The 26,042-nt window shown below is 39.7% G+C and overlaps 1 protein-coding gene and 1 long non-coding RNA gene across 2 annotated transcripts in view; both read left to right on the plus strand.

Annotated features, from left to right (window-relative positions):
- The first annotated feature begins 514 nt into the window (after positions 1–514).
- Positions 515–3,343, plus strand: LOC117152625 (uncharacterized). The gene is made up of 2 exons (XR_004463026.1): positions 515–805; positions 2,206–3,343. It is a non-coding gene; the product is annotated as an uncharacterized LOC117152625 (long non-coding RNA).
- A 1,264-nt stretch (positions 3,344–4,607) lies between these two features.
- The window catches only part of gpc5a (glypican 5a), a 110,958-nt gene continuing 89,523 nt past the window's right edge, over positions 4,608–26,042 (plus strand). Inside the window, exons 1-2 of the mRNA XM_026320101.1 lie at positions 4,608–4,952; positions 7,978–8,139. Of these exons, the coding sequence (XP_026175886.1) occupies positions 4,802–4,952; positions 7,978–8,139 (313 nt within the window). The 5' untranslated portion in view covers positions 4,608–4,801. The remainder of the gene's footprint in view (positions 4,953–7,977; positions 8,140–26,042) is intronic.

The raw sequence follows: 26,042 nt of genomic DNA on the forward strand, positions 1-26,042 counted from the left end.
ACTAAAATAGTTTTATAATTAAAAATGATCTGAATCAGTTTACAAAGCTGTAGGCTTGAAGGTGCATAATTTCAGAAAGACAAAATTTTTTTTTTCTCTGCAAAAATTAAACACATGTATACATATTTATTAGCAGGCCTATGCATTATTTAACATGATTTCTTTATATATGATATCAATGTGCTGGAGGAGCAACAGGTTAATTAGTGGTTTTATTTTTGCAGTTTACCGAGCATACAGAAACTGAGTAAAACGTGGTCAGCAGAGAGCAGTTTTACTAGTCAACCGCACTATTTCGATCAAATAGAAAACTACGATATAAGGCGCTGTATTTTTCATTATAGTACACTGCTTTAAACAGCCGTGAAAGTTTGTGTCTAAGCAGACCGTTTAGCATTATACATGTGCATAATATTTCTAATTAAGGAGAACAGCAGTGATCTGATCCTTCCTTGGGAGAGGCAGGCTGGATGGGGCTGTGTGTCGGAAGTACCGTAGTTTATGTATGCTAATGGAGAGTTGGGGGTTGTAGCTAGATATTTACGTTCAGTGGGAGCCGCCCTTCATTCACCCACATGGTTACCAACTGGTCGCCTTCGCGCCACTTTCCTAACCCCGCAATCATTTTTAACCAGCGTTTCTGGGCCATAAATTGACTCACGATCGGCTCGGATTTCACCTTATGTTCCGTTTTTGTCCGCCGGTAGAAAAGTTTTCGGGATAGTTACGTATTTATTCTCTCTTTTGTCGGTAGGAGAGCACACGGCAGCCCAAGCAAGTGAGCGAAGATGGTGGATTTCGGCTGGTGAGTGTCTAACGTTACCGAGCGCATGTTTATCGGCGAGGAAGTCTGGTTTCTGTTCGGGTTTGAACCCCTGCTTTGGTGAATGAAATACTTAACGGTGTGTTTTACGTCTGTTTTTAACGCGTCTTGATGTCGTGTCCGCGGGGATGTCCAAACACTAACACATAAACGATGTGTTGGCGATGAAAACAGTGTAACGTGAGGCGCATGGCAGCCCCCTCGGCTCCACCATTGAGGGAATGAGGGAGATTTGAAAAGCTGTCCCGAGCGCTCCCCGATGCGCTTTGGCAACGAGTCGGAAAAACATCCAACATTGTTAAAACACCCCCCTGAGTTTGTATCAACACGCTAGTCCGATATTTGAAGAGTGGCTTTGTGAATGTGCTTAATTTGCTGCTCAGTGGTGTGTGAGTTAAAGTGCCCCCCAGAACAAAGCGGCAGCACATGGGGCAGCTTTAGGCCGCGCGTTTTAGCTTAGCCTGCCTAGCCTAGCCGGACACGCTGAGGGTGGTGGTTTGGTGTAGCGGGCACAAACATGACATTATTAGGACATGTGGTGAAGGGAAGAGTGGGTTAGAGCTGCTGATCCAGCCTTTGGTGTATTTTCTACCGTGTGCTCGCTTGTTGTTGGCTAACGGCTAACCAGTGTCGCTAACTCCATGCTAATTTTATTAGCTTGGGAAGACGACGTACAAATTGAGTTAACTTTATTTTTTATTTTTTGCTTCAAACACCCTGGCTGTTCGTATACCATCTCCAGTGAAGACTACGGTAGCTGTAGCACCATTAACACGGTTTACCGAGTTTTCATCAGGCTAACCCAGCTCGCAGCTGCTAGGCTCAGCCTGCGGTGTGCTGCTAGCACCCGTGCCTGCATGGACTGTAACCTCGTTTTCTAGGAGCTCCAGCACCGCAGGCCCCGCTATTCCCCCAACACAAACTACATACGGTTGGACGTTTCAGTGTGCGATGCTATGTTTGCGTTTAGCGTGATTTGTTTAGAGTAATTTATGCTATGGTTGGCGCACTTCGCGGCGCCATGTTAAAGGCGATGGGGGAGGGGTGAACAGCACCGTGCACTGCGCAGGCGCGCTGGTGTCGCCCGGAACGCGGGCCGAGACGTCCCGCAGGCTGAGCTGCTCATTCATGTTTTCACTGACCTCGTGCTGCTGCGGCGAACCAGAGCGTCTTATTTCAGTCTCATGGCAATCGTCGATTAACCAGCCACACTTTATTTTAGGAAATGCGATTCCCTATTGTTTGTTTTGTTGTTTTTGTTGTGATTGTAGTTGGTTACTCATGCGTCTTACACCAAAGTTGTGCATGTAACTTGTTGCTGTTCCAAAAAAAGTCGTCTTCATTGTCTCTAATGAGCCATCCTCTGTTTTCCTTCTTTTCAGATTCACCATGAAGTGCAGGGCTCTAGATGTGGGGCAGTGTGACCGCCTTTCCCATGATGCTGGGGGGCAGCAATGTCTTGTGTATTGCCAAAGTGCTTACAGTGCAGGTAGTACTATGTAATATCTACTGCAGTGGAGGCACTTACAGCAATACCCTGACACTGATGTGCGGATTCATTGATGTTACTTGTCATTTGAAGTACTGTCTTTGTGCTAAGGTGCATCTAGTGCAGATAGTGAAATAGACTAGCACCTACTGCCCTAAGTGCTCCTTCTGGCATAAGGGGCTGTGATATGCGGCACCACACAATCTTTAATTTCTAATTGGGCTTAAATATCTTGCAGTTCTCTGCTAGTTTTGCATAGTTGCACTACAAGAATAGATGAGTTGTGCAAATCTATGCAAAACTGATGGTGGCCTGCTTGCTCTCCACCTGTTTAGATTTTGGTTTTGAGGGTGTCACATTAAACACAATCTGTTTGCATAATACACCTTTAATGGTGTTTGAAAACAAGGAGTATTTGCCAGTTTTTCATGCAGTGACCTCAGTTTCAGCAGTACTAAAGTGCTTATAGTGCAGGTAGTGTATTTCTCTTATCTACTGCAATGTAAGCACTTGAAGTATTTCTAACTAACTGCATCTTCCTGAAGTTTGCATCTGCAATCAAGACTTATCTGTTGATCGTCACTTGGTCAGTTTTGCTGGTTTGCATTCAGCTTTAACTGATGTTTGCTGTGCAAATCCATGCAAAACTGACTAGGTTGATGAATTGTGTTCTGAGTTGGATTATTTATTTTTTTTAAAACTACATAGTGGATGTTTGCACGTATTTGTATGTGTTTTGACAATTTGGATGTTTGGAAATGTCCTTTCCCGTGCAGGTGGGGATTAGTAGCAATGCTGTGTACCTGAAGGTATTGCACTTGTCCCGGCCTGTGTAGGAACGAGGAGATGAAGCTGACCTGGATCCTCCTGACCTGAATGTTGATTAGAAAAATGCAGCACTAAATTTGAATGTTCATATATGGTTTGGCTAGTGTAGTTTGTGTGAAATATGTGCAGTTACTGAAGTGGAGGATGTCTTAAATTGGTTAATTGTAATGCTATTTGAAATACAATAAAATCTGTGCACTTTCTTTGGTTGCTTTATTATTCAGTTCTTACTGTTCATGGGTTGACAGTTGCGGGTGTTAAGTTACATATGTTTTGAGTTAGAATGTAGTTGATGTAGCCAATATCTTAACTGGATTTTAATTTGTTTTTCAGAGTTTTGAATCCTTGATAACATAGTTTTAATAAGTCAAAAGTTGTCTGTAAAGTTGATCAGAGTTTACCAGAATTATAAGTGGTGTAAAAATGATCACACTAAGCTCATGCAACCCAACTGGTTTTGCAGGTTGCATGCTCTAATCTTTACAGGTAGACATTTTAGATATGCCCTGTGGGTCACCAGTTTATCACTCAAATGCAGTATTGCTTATAGAGAATGACTAAGTGGAGCACTCAAACATTAATTTTGTATATCAGCACTTAACATACTAAGCACAATACGTTTATGAAGTGAGCTTAAGTTTCTATTATAGTGCCTGAATGTACTGATTTTAGGTTTGGGCTTATAGCTTTGTAGTTGGGCTCAATATGTGAACCAAGTGTATTGATCAGTTTCATGAAATAAACACATTCTTCTAAATGTACAGAAACCTTTGACACAAACTCCTAAAAGTTGCTTGTGACTTGATAAATGACAAAACTTCTATGCACTGTACAGGAAAACAGCCCTTTATTTTATTTTTTAATAAGTAAAATATTTAAATAACACATGAGCATGGGATTGAATTGAATAACCTATTTTTTAACGTCTTAAGTCTGACAGTTGTCAATAGTCAAAGAATGTAACTAAAATCTTGCAAAAATACCGTTTGAGGCATTTAAGTCAAATGCCATTTAGTATGTGGATTTTACAGGGACCCGGCCTGTCCAGGGTGTACCCCTGCCTTTCACCCAAAGAGAGCGGGATAGGCTCCAGCAGATCCCCGTGACCCTGGTTAGGAATAAGCAGGTATAGGTAATGGATAGATTTTACATCGACATGACAAAACTTTATAATTCCAGCCAGGAATAAATTCCTCAAAATCCACGACACTAATCCCCCTTTAAAGCAATAAAATCCCTTCTGTTTTAAAGTGAGTTGTGTGTTTGGATTTACTACATAAATACATAGTAGGCCCTACCTGTCAATATAAGATAAGTCGGTCTTGAAAACACGTCCACTCGATGGCGCTGTCAGACTGCGGGTCTGCCGCAGATGCAGGCGATGAGTGCAGGTAACGCTACGGTACCGCCTCTGTCGTCGGTCCAACCAACTTGTACAACATTTCGTTTTCAGACAAGTCTCGCTGAAGCAACTTTGCCTCCTGTCTGGATGTAAATGATAAACTGCACAGTTTCCTGGAAAGAAACTAACACCACGTGGTCAACGCTGAATCCTGAAATGCGGAGGGGACTCACCTGAGACCTGGTCTGTACGTTTAGGCGAATCCTTCACTTCCAAACCGGCTTCTTATTTGAGAGTCTAACCCCGGTGTTTTATTGAAATGGGTGTGCTGTGGACGAACTACATCTTCCTCCTAGCGTGGTGCTGTGGATTAGGGTTTGGAAGCCCCAACAAATGCGACGAAGTGCGCAAAGTTTTCCAACTCAGGCAAATTGGACCAAGCCAGTTATTGCCTTTAAGTCCCAGACCAGGTATGTTGGAGTTTGACTCCCAGTGTATTGTTTGTTTGTTTGTTTGTCAAATTCACACAAACTAACAAGTAGATTTTATTTTACTTTTTAAATTTTTTTTTAAATAAACTCTACATTTTCATAGCAACCATTGCATCAACATGTCAGACTGCGAAATATAGTCGGCACCATATTACCTTCTGTAGAGGTCATTAACTGCCTTTGAACTAGTCATTTTCTGGTTACTTTAAGTGCTCTTTGTAGTCACACAACACACCCCTTTAAACACATTTTAGAGACTCGTGTCACCATAATAATATACACAGCAGAACCGGAGAGCTTTAATCTGACCTGGTTGTGTGACTTTTAGACTCATTAGAGGAAATATAACTGGCTATGTATCTTAAATTATTGTAAGAGCACAACTCACAGAAATGTGTTCATCTCTTATCTAATCTTTGTATCTGTAATTTATGTTCAACAATATGTCAGATTCATAGTATATGTTGAAATCTTTACTACTTTGGATAATATACAACCCATGTTGTAGCAATAGAAATAGGTTTCTACAGCCTGTGAAAGGCATCACTTATCATCTACCTCACTATATAACATGCATTAGCACTGGCTAATGTAAAATATGCTGTTTTAGTCCTAGGAACTAAAGCTGCTGCGATGACTTGTTGGTCATGATGAAAAAGAAACCAAGCCCTGCTTCTTCAGCTGACTGAAGCAGGCATGTGGCTTGTGCGGATAAACAGGAATTATTTTGTATAAACTTAGGTAAACTTAACTTTCTAAACACCACCCGTAATGTAATCCAACATGATAGTTCTGCACAAGATTGCAGTGAATTATGGGTGTGGATATTTCAAATGGGCTGTCACTGACTGGATGGCATGTTGCTGTTGCTGCTACTGCTGCTGTCTCTGCTCTTCTTGGGAAAAGTAAATCTTAATGTTGTTGACTGCCATTCTGCCACAAACTCCTCACTATAAACTCCGTCACTCATTTCCTCAGCTGGTTGGAGGAAACAGATTCAACTGAGAAAAACAAACAAACAAAAAAAAAAACTCAAATGCCTCCTAAACCTCTAAATAACCCTTATAATGCCATCACCCACTATTGCCCCTTAAATGAGCCTGTGTGACTTCATGGATTTACATCTCTGTGCTGTTTCTTTGCAGAACTGCAAGCTGAAACCCACTTAGTTTGAAATACATTTTGTGCAGTGGGTGCCAGCTTAAGCAATGATAAGCTCCTGATTCAGTAACTGCTGACCCTGTAAAGCCACTGTTGTTTACACTAGTGACCTTTCTGGCAGTAGCAGAAAGGTCTTCTAAGTCCAAGTGTGTGTGGTGACATTGAAAACATGTAAATCATTTCCTTGATGGATTCAGATTAATGTACTGAAATAGTGCAGCGGGAGATAGTAAGAGGTAGAGGTAATTCTAGTTAGAAGTTAAACATAATTGAGTTTGGTGTTGTGAAAAATAACTTCCAGAAATTCGAGGAATCTGAGAGAGAGCTGTTTCCATGTTTGATGCTGCCTGCCTGATAAGAAGTGCCAAACAGCCTTCAGTTTAGGTCAGAGCACAGTAAGTCAGAAGTCTATCACCTCAGCCAAATAAAAGCTGTTGGAAGTGGAAATAGTTTTTGGGTGCATTAGGTTAAGAAAGCAGGACCTAGGGTGCTTTCATGTTGTCTTATCTAGAAGAGTCTGAATTCCTCCATGTGTGCTGCTGCCTGTTCTGCTCCCTCATCACTCTCAAACCTCGCAGGGAGCTGATAGGGTCTCTGGCAGCAGCTCTACATGCTCTGCCTGGGCATGTCGGAGAGGCATTTGCCTCGTTTTTGGTCACTTTTAAGATGTTTTGATTGTCCCCTATGTGCGCAAATTGCTTACATTTGTTCGTAGTGGAAAATCTGAGACATCACTTGGTGGGGCAATAAAACCCAGACTCAGATCTTCCCTCAGGATCTAGATGTTTGGGTTTTCTTTCTTCACTTTTTCTAACATGTGCACTGCTAGAAAAACACACGTGTTGTATGTCTTTGTACCTGATGTTTTGGATATGTCTGCCACCATTTTGGCTTTGGAATCAACTGCTGAGGTTTCACAGGCATAATTAATTTCCCGTTCCTCGAACAGATTGTAATAGAAGGCATCATCCTTCTGTGCTGTGTATACAACTTGATCTTAGTTTAGTTGGTAGTGTGTCTCCTTGATGGCAGTCAAGCTGTTTTGCCCAGGGTGAGATATCATAGATACATCGATTGTCATGTAATTGTGTACGGACATTAATAGTTCCCAAAGGATGAATGCTCCTGACTTTAGTGATCCCCTGATTTCTCCCCTGACAACAGGTTGACATTGGCTTTTTCTGAAATGTCAAAACAGCTATTCGATAAATTGGCATATAATTTGAATCAGACCATAATGTTTTCCCACAGGATGACTTAGAATAACTTTACACTTTGACATCAACAGATGAATGCTTCAATAGGGGAAAAATGCTTGGCAGTTTGGACAGTTGCCAGTTTGCCAGACAGATAATACAGGAGATAGTTAGACACATTTACTTATCCATACCTTCAGGCAGTTTAGGGTGTCAAATCCACTTGACTTTCTTTGGAATGTGTAAAAGAAAGTGGAACACCCTAAAGAGAGAGTGCAAATCCCTTGCCCTAATTTACACTTCCATGTGTTAGTCTTATATTCCAGTCTTCCAGTTAAGCAGTAGTTTCTCTGCAAACTCAGTACTTGATGTTTGAAAAACCTAGAACATCCTGCACCTGTACTGATGGTACAAAATCCAAAATGCATTTTCAAAATCCAAATGCGTTCTCATCTTGATAAAAAGTATGATGTTCACCTCACATTTAAATTACTTTTTAAATGCAGGTTAATAAGGCAGTAAACTAGACACACTGTCTTAAAGGTGAACTAGTCATTTAACATTACTTATATTTGACTATACCTTTTAAGCCAAGCTGTTGCTTATAATGTTTTCACATCATAACATTTAAACTCAATGACTCTTAGGGTCAGATCTTCAGGTCTGCATGTCCAAGAACCTGACGTGCTGCACCAAAAAGATGGAGGAGAAATATCAGGTGGCGGCCCGAAGGGACATCCAGAACCTATTCCAGACATCCAGCATCAGCCTCAAACTTCTCATCTCACGCTATGTGGCCGTTTTTCAAGGTAAGAGTTAACTAGTTTGTGTGTTTATCACTGTTGTAAGGGTTAAAATTTCGTAAACACATGCTCATGCAGAGAGTGCAAATGTTTATGTGGATAATCGAGTGTGTGACGATGATTGTGTGATTCCAAGTCGGAGTGTACGTCGAAGAGCTAGCGTTTGTGTGGGTGCTGTAAAAACAGTGAATGAGTCAGTTTGTGTGCTCTCCCTGCCCAGTGTGGGCTATTTAAGCTGATAGCTGTCATATGACGGCTGCATTGGGTGGGCAACAAATACAGAGCTTAGGATTTGAATGTACATCTCAGACGTATCATTAAGCCAATTCACTTTAACGATGTCTCTGAGTTTAAAGACGTGCTGTTATCCTCCTCCTAAACTCAAATGATTTATAGGAGAGTCTCACATGATCACAGTGTTTTAGTTGTGGTTTGCAGGGGCAATGCCCTGTTTTTGTCATCAGATGTTTGATGTGTGTGCTCAGCTTTTGAAGTTGAACTAAAATACTTAGCATTTCTGCTGAAGTTTATGAAGCATGGCACTTTTAAAATACTGTAAACGTGAATCAGTTGCAAACATTGCTGACCTTATGAATGTTGTTGGCGTGCAGGGGTTTTAAAGGACAAAACTGGTGTTTTATATGTTTGTTGTCAACAAATGTCACGAAAAGAACCATACCAAGACAACTTCATCTCCCAGTCCTTTCCGACTGACTCTGTTGTGCTCATTCCCAAGGCCATTAGTTGCTACATAAGCAAATACACTGTTGTTTTAGTCAAACTTTACTCAAACAGGTGTAGAAAGTGCTTTTGTTGTGGACTATTTTCGGGCAATGATTGTTACAGATTTGGTTTTTATGGCAGCAGGATAGTGATTCCAGGACTGAATTAAAATGAAGGTACAGTGCCCATGTTCATTGTAATGAGGGATCATATTGCACACTGCAACAATGTGGCTCACTGATGTGTTTATGGAGCCCTGTGGCACAATCTGCAGTATATTAGCTTTGACTTTAACTTTGTTAATAGGATCAAGTTGTCGTTTGCATTTAGACTCCTGATTACATTTCTGAATGCATGTGTTTCTGTCTGTCTCTTAAAGTTCTCTTAACATTGCAGAAACTAAGAATTTTTTCCACATGGGGCAGCAGTCAAACGAGGTTGCAGGAGCTGGTGGTGATTTGAAAATAGTTATAAAATAAGCAGCACTTGCAGTTTCATTTGTGAAATGGCAGCCAGTGTGCGCCCCTGCCAAATCAAACAGAGTTCCCTGTCAACATCAGCTCTCATCAGTCAACAAACATTGGCGGCTGCTCCCAACATACAGGCTGCAGTAGTTCAAGTGGCAACAGATGTTCAGAAATGAAAGGCACATATTGCAGTCACAACATCAGTCTCTAACTTTGCTGATTTTTATATGTGTAAAATCATTATGTATTTATTTATTTATGTGTCACTATCCTGCTGTGATTTCAGCCCAAAGAAAAGCTGCCATGCAAGTTGCCATGCTCAGGTTGTTTCTTTATTCTTTATTCTTCTAACACCTTCCCCTCAAAAACAGTAGCGAATGTTTGTTTTTTTTTTTTTTTTTTTTTTGGAAAAATGACCTAACCAACGACTTCTTCGTAAAAATGTTGGCCATCAAAAGAATGTCAAAAAAAGTGATCAGTTAAATGTCCTCTGTGGACTTTTCTTTTTAGCAGCCAACCAAACACACCAAGACAAATTATGTGTATCCTTGTATGTCTAACAAAAGTGCTCAATGCATTTCTTTCTCATGAGAACTGTATGCATCTTTTTAGTCTTTTTAAATTCAGCAATTTTAAAAAAAATTTTTCTTTTAATATTTTTAACAGCAAAGAAGAAATGACAGTACAATTTTGTGAAACGCAGGAATGAATAATTGCAGACTGTGATCATGCCAAGACTTATCTGTCACAAGCAAAATATCTGAGATGTGAATTCAGGTCACATTGCTCTGTTGTGAAAAAGCCTCTGTCTGCCCTTTTAGGGCTTTTATTATTATTTATTTATTTTTGTAACTCTATGTTATCATGACTACACACACACACATCATCTGAGAGATATATGTGTGTAGTCATGACAACATAGGGTTACAAAAATTTTTTTGTAATGTCAACTAATTTTCATATGTAGAAAATGTTTACAACAAACTAAACGATTCCTTCCCACTTGTTTGTTATTGTTTGACTTGCTGTTTAAGTAAATCTGTGCTCATGAAAGCTGATACTTGTTTGAATGTTGATGCGAACATTTTCACTTGAGACTACCATGTCAGTTTGCTCACGCACGTATACACATACACATACACATACACATACTTAGAGCCACCCATGCGGCATTGTCCTATTTGGCTCAAGACGTTTTAAGAGCATCTGTGACATGGAAAGAACTCAATGTGGCTCCATGAATGGGAAGCAGGGAGAAACAGTTTTGCTGTTAATCTGCAGGCACAAAGAGGCAAGTTACGTATTTAATCTGTTTTTCTTGTATGGGAAGTGTTCACTGCTGATGAATTGTTTTTTTAATGCTGTTCAGCTACGGGTTTTGTTTTGAGTGTTTTGAGATTATAGCAGTAGTGGAAAAGGGCCAATAACCTTCCGGATCATCATGATATAGAAGCAAAATGTTATGTTGACTGGCTGCTCTCAGCACTTGCAGTATTACTATTCTGCATCACCATAAACTTTTCTGTGGAACACATGAGGAGAATCAATAGGAAAGATTTTGTTTAGGAGGTGGTTGGGTGGGGATTGTGCAGAACGGTAAGTCTCATAGATTTAGTCTCCAAATGATTGGCAGCCCGCACTGAAATCTGAGAGATAACAGAGAATGAGCAGAGTGTCTAATGCATTATGGCCACTGACTGGAAGGAGGACGAGTTAAAAGGGGGCAGGCTAATGTGGCCATTTGTTTTGCAAAGCCTTCAATTAGGCATCTTTATATGATGCAGCTGGGGATAAAGAAATTAGAGGAATGCAGATGGATAACAGTCTGAAACACTCCGGAGACACCGAGAAATACAACTTACCCGTGTAATGCCTTTTAAAATATTTTTTGCTGGGGGACTTGAAGCTCATCGTTTTTGCTTGTAATGTGCCACAGTTTAACAAATCTTCAAGACTTTCTTTTGTGTAAAAAAACACTCGATACTTTAATATAATGAAAACAAGTGTTTGAGCTGTTAGTTCTGAGTAAAGCTTCAAAGTAATAGCTCATTACATTTTCATCTTTTCTTCAGAGAAATGTGACACATTTCAATATCTCGTCCTTAACTGAACCTGACCGCTGCCTTTCAAGTCATTTCACAGCCAGAAAATAGGTGGGCAACATGGGTAGAAAAAATACAAAGAACAAAGTCTTAGTTGACGGCGTACTGTCAAGCAGACGGCCTTTGAGCTTTCCAGCACATCACTTCATATCCCCTCCCTCTCCTCGGCTGCCAGTAAGTCTCTCAGGACTGCATGTTTTCATTCACTGGTTGTGAGGTTTCTGCACGTCGTCCACACAATGCACAAGTATGCATCCTGCTGGGCAGAGCTTCAGGGGAGATCTTTTTTCATCCAGCACAGGTTTGTCTTACATCCATGGCAACCAGCCTGTGCAATCCCAGCGCCCTGTGGGGCAGGAGTCAAATAAAACTTAAACAGAGCCCTTTATGAATCAGCTGTTGAGAAGCCTGAGAGTGTGTCTGAGGAGGCCCACTCGAATCACAGCTAAACTGAGATCACCAGATCAAAACAATTTCTTCCTCTGGGACGAACTATATGGAAAGCTGTCAGATAGATACTCCAGTTTATGTAGAAACCGTAATCAGTTTCTTTTCCTAAGTCATGTAAGGGAAGCATTTTGTTATAATCTGCCTGGTGTGGCAGTCAGTCATAGTCCCGTTGAACCTGGATGATAGAATTCACATTTCTGCCTACACTCAGTAAAACTTAATTATTTGAATAATTAACATTTGAATGTCCTGTTATGTCACCAAAACCATAAACTTATTAGTAGTTTAAAATCAGTAGTGCTAACCATTGGCTTGTAACTTTTAAAAGAACAATTTGTTTCTCGAAGCTCAATAACGGACTACTTCCGGCAGCTGGTTAGTTCAGCATATCATAAAGGCTGGAAACGGAAGCAGCTAGACTGGATCTGATTTCATGTCAAACTTAAAGGTTTACTTAGTATTTCATAAGAAAACAGGCAAAATGTGATAAATTGATACAGGGGATAATATGTTGTTGGTTTTCTTTTTTTTTTTTTTTTTTAATTCATCTTAAGGCCTTCAACACTGACTCCTTCATCACCAAGTTGAGACCAGCTGTTTAATAAATATGTACATTTAATTCTGCTGTCACTTGAATGTCTGAGGCAGGAAGCTGTTGTGACCATCAACTCTCTTGTTGAGGTCTTCTTTCCAGTCAGGGTGTCATTTTGGTTTCTAGCCTGGGAAGAAAAAAAGTTGACATGACAGGAATCCAAAACAATAGCCCAGCAGACGCAGTCAGTCAGCCTTTGCTTTTTTCTCCCTTATTTCTATTGCTTCTAATTGCCCGCTACTGTTTTGTTGGGGATGCAAGTGGCGCTGATGAATATAAGATCCAACAGTCTGGACTAAGGATTGGTGTCACTCAAGTGGAAAACAGGCCTGTTGTTCTTGAGACTTGCTGTTCGCACTCATAGCTGTTAATTGTGTTTTTGTTTGACAGCTTTTAAAAGATCCACTGCACATCTTTACCCTTTTGAATTGGAAAAAGGAACATGGTTGAATGGCAGTCGCCCCACAGTTATCAAATTAGTAGAGCACACTCAGCGCCAAACAAGGAGTTCTCAGTAGGGAGGAGAGGAAAAAGTTGTTTTGATTGCTGCTGATTAGACAGATGATGTTCTTGTAGTGGAGTTTCTATTCCAGTCCATAAGTTTTGGTTGTGTTTACTCCAGTAAAGTCAGCACACAGAGACCCATATTATGTAAGGGGTACATCTCGGATCGTAACATATTTCACTATCTATAATATGCTTCTCTCTGAGGCACATCCAGTGGCGTTAAGACACAGAGATAAGTTGGAGCTTTATCTTTGGCAATTTTGACTATAAAGAAATGAAAATTCAATGCTGTGAAAACCAGGAATGTATAACTGTACACTGTGATCATGCCAGAACTTATCTGCCACAAGCAAGATATCTGAAAGGGAGGTGATACCAGGTTAGATTGCTGTTCTGTCAAACCCATATTTCTACAAAATTTCAGTTCCTCATGAGTTCAGAAAAACTGTCCTTTTAAAGTTTATGCTAAAACACTGTAGGAACAGAAATTTTATCAATTCATAAAAAAACATTTCATCTTTTATTTTGAGCTTTTCCACATTTACAATCTGAATATATTTTAGACATCTGAATGGAGCTGAATGGTAAAGCTGTTCTGCTTGAATTTATGGACTGAAATCATTAATCTGGGTCATTACTGATGACTGATGTAACAGTATTTGGCTCATGCACTATATTCATGTTGTACTGTTTAATACCTGATAAGAAGACTCAAGCCAAATACTAGTCCCTCGAGGAAAAGCTTGATTACCAGTTGGATGAACTGGGCAACTGTCCTGGGGCTGCAGGCTCTTGGAGGCTCCCACGGCCCATGTTTATTGATTGCAAAGTTGTTTGGGCCTTGAGGCAGGTACTGCATTACAACCCGTCTTCTCCACCTGAGAATTTTACATGGTACATCTTTGCAAGTATATTTTTGATGATCCTTATTTCAAAAGTACTTTATTCTGGTGTGAAATCTAGAACAGGTGAAGAGTAACCCTAAGAATTAGCTTCAAACCAGATGTCCAGATATGACTACACATGGCTACTTTATCTGTGGCTTTTCCTGCTACTCCTGAATGGTTTGTTCTGTGCCTTGAAGCTGCTACATTCCACTTCAGAGGAAAATTGCAAATACCAAACCAAACCAAAACGAAAGAACAAGAGCATGTCTGCACATGGCTGTTTTTTGTTTGTGTTTTTTATGTATTTTACCTGGACAGTGTCTGGAAGATTAAGCAGCAAATATTCCTTGTCCGTGTTTCACTCATGACTTTAATATCAAAACTGAAAACTTTTTTGGGTGTGGATGTCATTTATTTTGGCAAAATCAGCAAAAAATATTGTTCCACAAAAATTGTGAACGACACACTATAGAAGAAAAAAAAAGGATATTTTAAAAGTATTACCCTTCTCTTTTAGATAGGCAGTTGAGCCCAGGTTCTACAATAGACATTAATCTAAGTGTCAACAAATGCACGACCTAAAGAGTGTCTACACAGAACATGGTTGGGCGCACACACTGCTGACGGGCTGAAGCTTTCCACTGGCCCTGCACAAGAGAATCGTTTCTTTGCAGAATTTCATTAGAATACAGCTGTTTTTGGAGCAGTGCAATCTGAGCATAGTTGTGCCACAAAATTGAACCTTTGTCTCTGTCACAACAGGATATCATGAAAACGCCTTTCAGTAACAAGATCTCAATCCTACTCCTCATCTTGAGAGACACAGAGTTTGAGCAAACATATTTAAAGCCACAATAAAACTGCCAAAAGTAGAACAGGCTTTAAAGTCACCAGAACTACATATAGAATTCTTTGTGGTGCAACACATGAAAGAATTGCAACACTTGAATGGACACAATTGCTAATATAACCCAGTTTGCATGTACCTGTAGAAATAACATTATCTTTGCCTTTCATGAATAGATAATGATCCTCTAATCAGCTAATGATTTGCACTAAAAAATCTGTATCAACAAACATGCAAACATATACTTTACAGGACTAAAGTGTAAAATGGTTGTCAAACTGAGAAAAGTAAACACGTCTTACTCCGTGCAATTGTTTCAGTAAAAGTAATGGTATAACATAATTATATATTTAACACCGAATAACTGGTGTCGTAAAAGTAAATAATTCTACTGTTGGCACGTGGATAATACTGCCTAAAATGGTTTTCTAATGACATCAAAGATTTAATTTGGCTCATTTCTACTGATGTTACTGAAATCGGAATTTTTGGATGAACACACTTCTTGCTTTAATATTTCATTGTATTACCCAGACTGCTGTTCATGGGATGTTGCACAAAAAGTTGTTCCAAAAGCAGTGCCGGAGCAGTCACCACACTTACCTAACTGCATCTTTGCAATCCACACTTCTCCAAGAATTTCCCGTTCAAAACAGTAATTTCTTCCCAAGCACAGATATTCTGCTGTGACCAGCCCTGAGCAGTGCTGCATCACTGACTACAGTAACATACTGTTCTCTTCCAGTAAAGTTTCTAAGTTGGTCACAACTTGGCTGCTCGCCTTAGTCAGGGAAAATATGCTGCTTTTTATAGGGCTCCGGATTTTAGGATCTTTTGTCTTGAAAATCAACATTCCTCATGTTACACCCTTAAGAAACACCAGGTTGTCTTACATGGAAGCTGCTTTTTGTTTTATTACGTCAAAAGAAAATGTGATACCGGTTATGGGGAAAAAAACACCTGATGCCATAATATAAGATGTGTGACATAACTGATATGAATTTTATGTTCAGGTTCACCTCATACAAATTATTTGGGGATATCAAGTAATGCCATCCAAGTGACATATTTGTAAATATTTCAGCATTCGTTGTACCCAGTTGATAACTCCTTATGACCTTTATGACTTTGGTGAATTCCTGATGTTCCTCCAGTGCCGCCATCCATTTGAAACATTCACTTATTGTGTGAAATATCTCAGCATATATTAGATGGATTGGAAAAATGATGACTCTGAGAAGACAGAGATTATTGATCCTGTGCTGTAGTGCCAGGTTGATTAAGGTTGACACTTGTGGTTTTGAGTAAAATATCTCCACAGTAGATATGTCAAAACAATCAACAGTCACATGTCAATCAACAGAATGAATTGAAATATCTTTGTTGATCCCTTAATCTGGCCAGTGCTTTTGGTTTACGACCAAATACCTGATGATGGACTCAGCTGTACTTGTGTTTAGCTCTCATTAGAAAATGTGTCCTAGCTATCTTGCAAAATTAGGTTGATCATGGTACACAACCACATGTTAGCACTTTTTATTGTTAACACGTTTATGTCTATACAGATGGTGCAGCATGAACACCATTCTAGAACAGCAGCAGCTTTGCTGCTTTGTCTGGTGTTCAGACAGTATTTTCGAAACACTCGGAGCTCATTTGAAAATCACTGCAGTTTTGGGTGTAAAATGCAGGAACATGTGCTCAGATTGTTGTATTTACAGACGTATAGTGCCAGTAAAAAGAAAGCTCTTATATGGCCTGTCTAGACAGCTGTCCATCAGGCTCATGTAAGGCAGGCAACTGAAAAAAGGGTCTGAAACTGTTTCTGTGTAGTCTTGTTTTCCCACAACTCTCTCAAACAACCAGTCTGTCCACAGAGAATACTCTTAGATGTTTTTGTTCTTGCATGTTGTACGTGCTTGAATTGTAGTAAAAACACTGATTCGAGTAGCAATCAGCCATGCAGACCTGGCAAGATAAATATGTGATCAATACATTAAAAATAAATGAAATATACTGAGTGGAAGCTGTGTTTGTTTCCAAGATTTCTTAGGTTGATTCTTACATCTGGCCTTCTGTTCCTCTCTAACCTGCTCCCTGTGCATTTGTGTGGGACCTTTTATTTAGCAGACTTTTTGTCCAATGGGTCCACAGGCATATGCCTTCTTTGTTGCTGCTCTTAGAAAAGGAGTGTGTGTATGCCAGCCAACGCAGGGGCCTCTCCTTGAGATTCCCACAGAATTTGGACTTGGTTTTGTGATTCAGGGTTGGACAGTTGATCCAGGGGAGGACAGAGTGAAAAAGAATGAGAAGAAGAAGAAGAATAAGCGACTAATGGAGAGAAAGCTGGGAGGATGCCAGATTCTATTGAAAGTTTTTGCACACTGTTTGAAGTCAGAGGATGAGGATTTAGAGGGAAGCAGCATTATTCAGAGTCAATAGCCTTCAACAATCCAGGCGTTTGGGGCTGCTGCAAAGAGACAATGTACTCAGACTAACTATGGCTGTTTTTCCATATGTCTTCCATTGCAGCTCCTGTGTAAGACATGCTGGTTAGCGTCGCACTTTTCTAATCTTATTATCATTCTCTGCACTGACAGGAGTAGTTTGACATTTTGGAGGATCTGCTTATTAGTTGTCTGGCTTGTATCTAACATACAGCCAGCAGCATGTTAACTTAGCTTAGGGAAGTGAGGACAAACAGATAGGCAGCTGCTCTCAAGGGTAACAAACTCCACATATCAGCATCTGCAAAGCTAGTTAACATATCTTCTTTGTTACATTCATACAGAAACTATGGTGTGGTGTTCCAGGGGTTATGTGCTGGATTATTTATTGTGCAGTGACTGTGACTTCCTGCAGTGGCTGCTGGTTGCCTCAAAAAATATTATCCAAGAAACAGCATTTGTTTTATCACCTTGTCTTTTGCACAGATTAGCCAATTTAATAAAAATAAAGCTTGAGAGGTGGTGGCAGGTGGATTTTGTCAGTTCACACGGCCAGGATACGCAGATCTTAGCAGCTGATTGTTACAGTTTAATATTTAACAAACTTGAGACTGCAATTAATCTTTTCATCAGTCTCATCCAGAAAGCAAATAACTGTATTTCTGAAAACCTATATCTATTGATATGTCATTTGCACTTACATTTCTACAGTGGGGTATATAACTCTAATTTTTCTCTTTTAAATGTTTATTTTAGTTAAAATATTTCAAAACACAAACCCAAAACATGCAAAACAGTTATTATTATTTTTTTTTTTCCATAAATGTCATTTCCATACCCAGTATCCTCATCTGACAATCCAGGAGAGTGTTACAGTGTCTGACCTGAGGCTGATTGATGACCCCGTTCAGTCTGCATGTATGTTGGTGTGTGCATTGAGTTTACTGCTCCTCAGGAGATCCAGATCGGGTGACATACTTCTTCACTTCTGCTTTGTCCCAGAGGTGGACGTCAGCAGTCATACACACACACACACACACACACACACACACACACACACACACACACACACACACACACACACACACACACACACACACACACACACACACAGCTGCCAACATGAATACTGATGCACACTGACTTTCTCTGCCTTAAATTCTCTCTCTTTCAAACACACATCTATATTCTCTACACATTGCACTGTAGCCACTCACTGCATAGAGATGAGCCCTAAAAATACACACACTTGCCAGCACTTTACATTGTTTGTCTCCTGTGTGCCCGTTTGAAATGGAGATTTATGGCTGCTGGCTGTTGTCTTAGGGCCATTTTCTAGATTAGATGACACAGCACACCCCTAAAACAGGAACTGTGTCTTTGACAAAATTGCTTGATTTATTTATTTTTTTTAGCTTTTAGAGCGTTACATAGTGTCGAGCTATGAGAAGACCAGCAGAGTAATGTTTCAATGTGATGTTTGCGTAGGAGAGCTGACTGTGCAGCTAAAAAGATTTACAGACGTTAGCAGTGTACAGTGAAGACTGAGCTTTCCTCACAAACCATGACAATCAGACAATCAGAGCTTTCCTCACAAACCATGTTACTTTGATTTGGTGGTATGTTAAGTGAATGGCTTAGGCCATAGTAGACTCTTTTTCTGGACATAGCCCTCAAGTTAAACCAAACTTCTTTAAATAATGTACATGTCCACCTCAAGGGTAAACCAGACACAAATTAGGGCTGTACACTGGTGCAGAAGGCTTGACTGAAAAAATTCCTTCTAAACTGATACTAGAGGAAACCGCTAGGATTTCACCACAAACACACTGCAGCTTTTTATGAAAACATCAGTGTCTTTATTTATTTATTTTTTTTAGCTCTCTAGGACTTTTGGCATGTTTCTTAGGAGTGTGCTTCTCTTTTCCACTGTAGCTGTTTGGAGACGAGAAATCTTTTCTTCTGTCAGTCTGATGGAAGGAAGTATTTCCTAAGTAAGAAAGGAGTCTCTAGGGATTAGGCTGTAGTCGTCTGGGCGATGAAATCCTAAACACAGCAACACACCAAACCTACTGTCTACTCCCACTCTCCCCTCTCATTCTGTTCCCCCTCATCCTGTCCTTCTCTCCTACATGGCAGATATAATGGCATAATTGTCCTGCTTATCACTAGTATCCTGGTATGAGAAACAAGTGAATGTTGTGTTTACTGCTGGGGGTTCAGTGTCTGGCCTGTTCACTACTGCTGATAAATCTGTTTGATATAAACTTTTTAATTCCCTGCTAATTTGTCCCTTGGTGTGCAGATAAGAGGACAATTTTAGCATCACTCGCGTTTTTGCTCATCTTTTCATATACACAATAAACATGACTTTGCCAGACAGCATCAGTATGTTGAACTGCTCTGGGTGTTTTGAAAGATGCTATCTAAGCACACATTTATTTATTACTATTATAAATGTAATATGCTGATTTTAAAAAAAACATTCACCTGCTATTGCAAATCCATCCATATCCACCCACCTATTCCTAATTAGGATCACAGGGATCTGCTGGAGCCTATCCCAGTTCTCTTTGGGTGAAAGGCAGGGGTACACTCTGGACAGGTCAGCTATTGCAAAACTTTAAGTGATGCTTAGTTTTAATGAACTTAATTAGAAATTTAAGACTCATAACATTTAACTTTTTTAAATCTCTATCAAACACATGAAACAGACCAAATGAATGAATGTTACATGTCAGATGTTTCAGTTTTATATTAATTACCTGTCCTGACTTGCAGCCTGAATATCCAAACATATCTGTAGTGTAATTCCCTTGTGGAAAGCAGAGCTTCCAGAGGTATGAGGCTGCAATATTAACCAGTTGCCAGGACTCACTGGTAATAATCGATATGTGAGGTATGGAGAAGCTTTAATGGATGGCTTGATCTATGATGTCACTGTGTCAGACATGTCTACCACCTTTAAATAGTTAGTTACCAGGGATGCTGCTGCGTCATTATGATTTTATACAATTATTTATTAGTTAAGTGCTATTGTAATTAAGTTCATCAATGCCATAATGACTCCTCTTTTGTAGGCCAGTCAACAGGGTAAAATTACACAGCTCTCCACTACCAGACTTTTGAACCTAATGTTCCATATCATCTTTTTATAAATCTAATGTAATTATCCAGTTCAGTAGAGTAATCACCGGCATGCTGTGCGCATTAGACCCTCTATTCAGGCTTATGACAGCCCTGTTGGCTCCATCACTGGCATCTAACAGCTCCCTAAGGCCAGCTACAGGAAACCCTCTACAGCCTGACACAGAGCCACCTTTGAAAGCTAATGAAAGCTTTATTATGATATTATTATTTTCACTGTGGCTCTTAAATCTGTGAGCTCACTCTCTCTTTTTTTTTTTTTTCTTCAGTGTGTGTGTGCGTTTTGAAAACCCTTACTAATATATGTGTGCTAAACCTGACCTGCGTTTCGACATGTGCAGCATGTACAAAAGGATATTTAACTTACACATGCACACACACATACACACACTTCCCTACAAGAAGCACTTGTGTCCCATTTTATTGACCCTCTCTGCTTCTTTTCCTAAACAGCATGCTAAAGGCTAGGCTCACAGCAGAGCTCTGTGCTCTCTGAAGTGTTCAAGAGCTGCAACAGATCCTCAAATATTGACTTTTAAGCCTTCTGGGGGGAAAACAGAGCAGCAGCAGCAGAGAGAGAATTGAAAGCGATGGAGAGGGATAAGGTAAATGCAGAGACAGCCAGAGAGAGGGAAACATCTTTGTTGTAATTCAGGTGGGTGTTGTCAGATTTATGATGGGAGGGCTAAATTTGCTGGGGCTAAATATGTGTTTGTCAACTGTTTAATGTACATGTGGGGAGGAGCGTGTTTATTGATGTGGAGGAGGAAGTACACGGAGATAAGGGCTGATGGTAAGCTGAGCCTGTCTCCAGACAAAATAGATTAAAATGACTCACAGCCTTATTGTGCCTCTCCTCTCTTTTCCTCTTCCACTTCTTCTCCTTCCTTTCATTCTTTCTTTCCATTCCAGTCTTTCCCATCTCCTCCTCTTTTCTTTCTTTCTTTCTTTTTCTTTCTCCTTTTGGATTTTTTTTGTTTCTTCCTTTTTCTCGTTGCTACCCTTTCTCTTCTCTCCTTCTCCCTTCTCTCTGTTATTCCTCAGTTCTTATTTCCTTCCCTCTCCTCCTCTACTTTCTAACCTTTTCTCTTCTCTCCTCATGAATAGTTTTAACTAAATAAATCACATTTCTCCTCCTTCCTTCCTTCCCAGAGAAAGCCGGATCCAGAGCATACTTCTGTAACACCTCTGAGCAGGCGACTGTTTTCAGCTTTAAAACAATACCCCCTTTTATTGCAACTGAGGGCGGGTGGTGAAAGAAAACATCCCAGGGCTTTTTAGCTTTTAGGGCTTTTGTCAGGAACCTTTTTCTCTGCCGTCTGCAGGTCAAAGTGGTCAGTCTGTTGGTGTTTGCAGTGCTGCTGTTGCCAAGTTGAAAATGAGGCAGATTAACAATCCAGAATGTCAAAACTTCTGTAGAGAACATTGTGAGATGAAACAGGTCGATAGGGCCTTTCCATCTTTATGCATTTCTCCCTCATCTCTGGTAAACATGTTTGCGCATGTCTTAACACACACAAACACACACATAAAAGGCGCAGTTTTTACCTGGTGGTTTGTTTGTAGATCAGAGCAAGCAGGTATACACTCAGTGCTCTTACTCATACTGAATGACACCTCAATTTCAAGCTAAATCGAGCTGTGTGCGTGTTTGTGATGATGATACTCTCAAATCTCATTCATTTGCCCTATTTGTTTTCTTTTCATACACTCATTTGTATTTGTATGTTCTAGCAGCTTGTCTTTTATTAGATGTATGGTTGTCAGATATTTCAGCAGCACATCAGCTCAAACCTGTGTTGTGTGATAACAGCTTGCCTGCTCTTCTTCACAGACAAACATACTTGTGTGAAAATTGGTTTTGCCAGAGAACCTAAAATAAGATTATTTAAAACTCTTATCAAATCCCTGACACTCCTGCATTCAGTAGATTTTGGTGAGTTAGTGCTTTAATGTTGTAAACATGTAAACATGCTGCTTCTTGCAGAGATTACAGGCAGCTTTATTTTTACACTCTATATCCAGCAGCTTCAGAGTCAGTTTGTTAGGAAAACTCGGTCAGACCAGACCAACTTCAATTTTACACTCTGGAAGTCAGATCGTCTAAGTCTAAAACATGTCTGCACTCACTCATTACATGCATTTTATGGAAATGTTAATACATGTGTGTATATAAAGGCAGCGTGAAAGTAACTTCTGGCTCTTAAAGAGAGCACTTTATTTTAAGGGTTTGTATTTCCTCATTTATTCCCTACTATTTTCATTTTACTTTCACAGAATGAGTGTAATTTGCTGCTGCTAGTTTTAGGGTAAATAGAAGCAGTGTGAAATTTGTACACTGATTTATTCATTCCAGGTATTTTGCAAACATAACCTAGATAGTCTTTTGGTCAGTGTGGAGCAGATAAGTTAAACATTCAACAAGGTAAAAATGTGCTTGCAGTTTAACTAGTATGAAGAAATGCGAAAAGTAAGTGGATAATAATTCTAAAAGGGAGCTGCACAGTTTTTTTTCCCACAGAATAATCTTAAGAGATGACTAAGAAATTTAGTAAGACATTCTGTGCATGTTGCTCTACATTGCATAGGATGAAGGCCAGATAGTCAGAAGCTCTGCCAGCCATCAATGTCTGACCTTTCCTTTTAGTTATCACAAACACATGTGGAGAAACCAATGTAATCAAACTATGTCCTGTAACATCAAAGCATGCGGTTCCTTTTTTCATCTTTTAATTGCAATGAAGACATAGTTTTCTGTTGACTGTGGTGACTCTGCCACCCTGTAAGTCATTGACTTTCATTGTGTGTCTTTTGCTCTGGGATGAGCTGAACCAACAGAGCCACTGACTCATCCTCTCTAGATGGAGAATGGCCTTTTCTGCAGCCTATCAGATGTCACTGGGCTCCTCTGTTGTGGTCACAGCTATTCAGAGAGGATGAATTACATTAATAAAAGCCATCTTTGCATTGCTCAACAGCTCAGCAGAGGTCGGCTGGTGGCATTTGAGCGCTCTAAACCTGGAAACACGGGAAGCTTCAAACAAAGTATCTGATATTGATGTGATCTGTGTGCACATTTAGGGATGCATTGCAGTATAATACATTTACTGTATCAGCCAGACGTCTGTTTATTGTCTGTGTGAGTGTGTGTCGGTGTGCATGTCTGTCTGTGTATGAAAAAGTGTGAGGGTGAGGACAGGAGCTTTGGGTCTTTTGTCTGTTTTAAAAGGGTTTTAAACTGCAAAGGCTCGTCTTATTTCTCATCCAGCTGACTGAGCGTTTCCCCTCAGTGACACGTCTATGAATACACACACACACACACACACTAACAGAAATAAGAACAGGCTTGGTGACGCACAATACCTGTTAAGCCATTGTATCAGCTAATCTCTTGGTTTAAATTATAGCACCACTTTGATTATGGAAGCCTTGCTCATTATAGCTATATATCATATAGCCATATTTCTCCTGAAAAGTCTTTGAAGGCAAATTATTTTTACTGCCAGCACAGGCATCCTGTGCCACTAAGCCTGGGTTGACCTTGATATCAAATGACATTTTATTTGTCTGAATGCTCTGTGGCTACATTTTGTTATTTGTAGGTGTTTAGTTGTCACTCCAGAACAAATCTGGGTGACTAAGCGAGACTATTTTTTGAGCACTGTTTAACTGGTGAGTAAAACCCTCTAAATATTGATATAAATACAGGTGTTGTGAATAGGATTGTGTGCAGATCTGACACTTACAATCTGTTTTTGTAAAGTTTTTTTTTTGGTAAAACATTGAGGTACAGTCAAAAAACAAAATATCTGTATCAGTTTTCTCAGGTAGTTGGTGGGCAGCAGCTGGAGGCAGCATATAAGACGTTCATTTGGTTTCAACAGGTTGCAATGTTTTCTTATGATACAACTTTCTGTAGGACCATATTTATGAAAAATGTCTCCCTCTGGTGGAGAAAGCAACACTGAGCCTTGTCTTATGGGGTCACATATTCCGTCTGTACTATTTGTGCTATATTTGGTGTACATTACAGATTGCTTGGTGATTCATTTTATATATGAATCTAATATGATCAGCTTACATTATGTCAAAATATAACTGTTGCTTCCCAAAGCAGTTGAATGCAAAGTGGCATGGAAAGAGAGGGGATGGCATAATGGAGTGAAATAGGAACAGTTTTTTTCTATTTGGGTGCCAGCTACCAAAAGCCCTGACTTAAGTATAACCCATCACTCAGTTAGCTACCCATGTCACAGTTAACCAGATCATCCGACATAAAAGAAATTGAAATGTGCAGCAATTATGGAAGAAAGCAAGAAAATGAGATTAAATATAAAAGCCTTTTAGCCATTGAGAAAAGCTCAGCTATGGAGGAATTTAACTGAAGGGGGATTGTGATTGGTGTATAATAGCCAATATATCTGCACGATAGCCAGTGATTTCCAAGCTTTCAAACCTTAATTGTTCGAATATCAGAATTTATTTACCATGCTAGCAGGCGAGGAAAAAACCCATACAGGATGATGGGTGGTATGTTGTAATGGCTTCTGATAATGACCGTAAATCCTGAAAGTTCTGCATTTTTTTCCTAGTTTCTTCAACTTTCATCTGAAATTAATGCCAGTTAAAAATGATAAGATAAAAATAAAGTATTCTAAAATACACAAACTGATTTAGGATTTTATTTTTATTTACATACTTACATACATCTTTTAATTAATAAAAGACATAAAGACAATAAATTAATAAATCCATAGTTTATATATCATTATGTGTTCTCACTGTGACAACAATAAACCTGCTGGAAAACAGTTTTAAAACTGAGTCAGGTCAACAGCTGGTAATGTTTTTCACCAGTCTGTTATTTTTTTTCTGCCAGAACAGAGACGAAAAATTAAAATACAATAGTGCCAAAATGCCTTTCAAAGTCCTTTTGGCCGTTGAAAAGTACTGTGTACAAAAAAACACTTTACAATGTAGAAATTGGTTCATGTACAAAGTTCACTGTTAAATTATACAGTATTTACAAGATATTTCTGCAAGATCCATCCGTCCATTATCTACACAACATGTTGAGGCTCAAACCACTCCCAGCTGACACTGGGCAAAAGGCAGGGTACAGCCTGGACAGATCAGTCCATCACATGGCTGACACATAGAGACAGACAAACGCTCACATTCATACCTACAGGCGACTTAGTCACCAATTAGCTTAACCCCAACCTGCATGTGTTTGGACTGTGGGAGTACCTGGAGACAACTCATGCAGACATGGGGAGAACATGCAAACCCTGCACAGAAAGATCAGTTGTTCAAATGAACCTTCTTCCTGTGAGGCAACAGTGCTAACCACTGTAACTCCATGCTGCCCTGTTATTAAGCAATTATCTTTGAATATCTGTCTAACATACTGTATAGAGGACACTTTATCCCTTTAACTCTATATACTCACCATCAAGCGGCTATAGTTAGGCCTAATTGAAGCAGACTGAACTTTCAGTAACAGTGTTAGAAATTAATTCACAGGGTGAGACAGTTTTCAATCCTGCTGTCTCAGCCTCTTCTCAGTCTTCCTGTTGCTACCAGCTGAGCCACTGACATGCAGAGCCAACACAGGCAAAACAGGCACAATGTAGCATCCACACTACATCTGTTTTTAACACAGAGAAACCCTTCTGGAGACTATCTCACAATGTAATGTAAAAATATATTTTTAAATAGAAAGATAATGTAAAAAATA

Source organism: Mastacembelus armatus, chromosome 3 (assembly GCF_900324485.2).
Source record: "Mastacembelus armatus chromosome 3, fMasArm1.2, whole genome shotgun sequence".
NCBI classification, from domain to species: domain Eukaryota; kingdom Metazoa; phylum Chordata; class Actinopteri; order Synbranchiformes; family Mastacembelidae; genus Mastacembelus; species Mastacembelus armatus.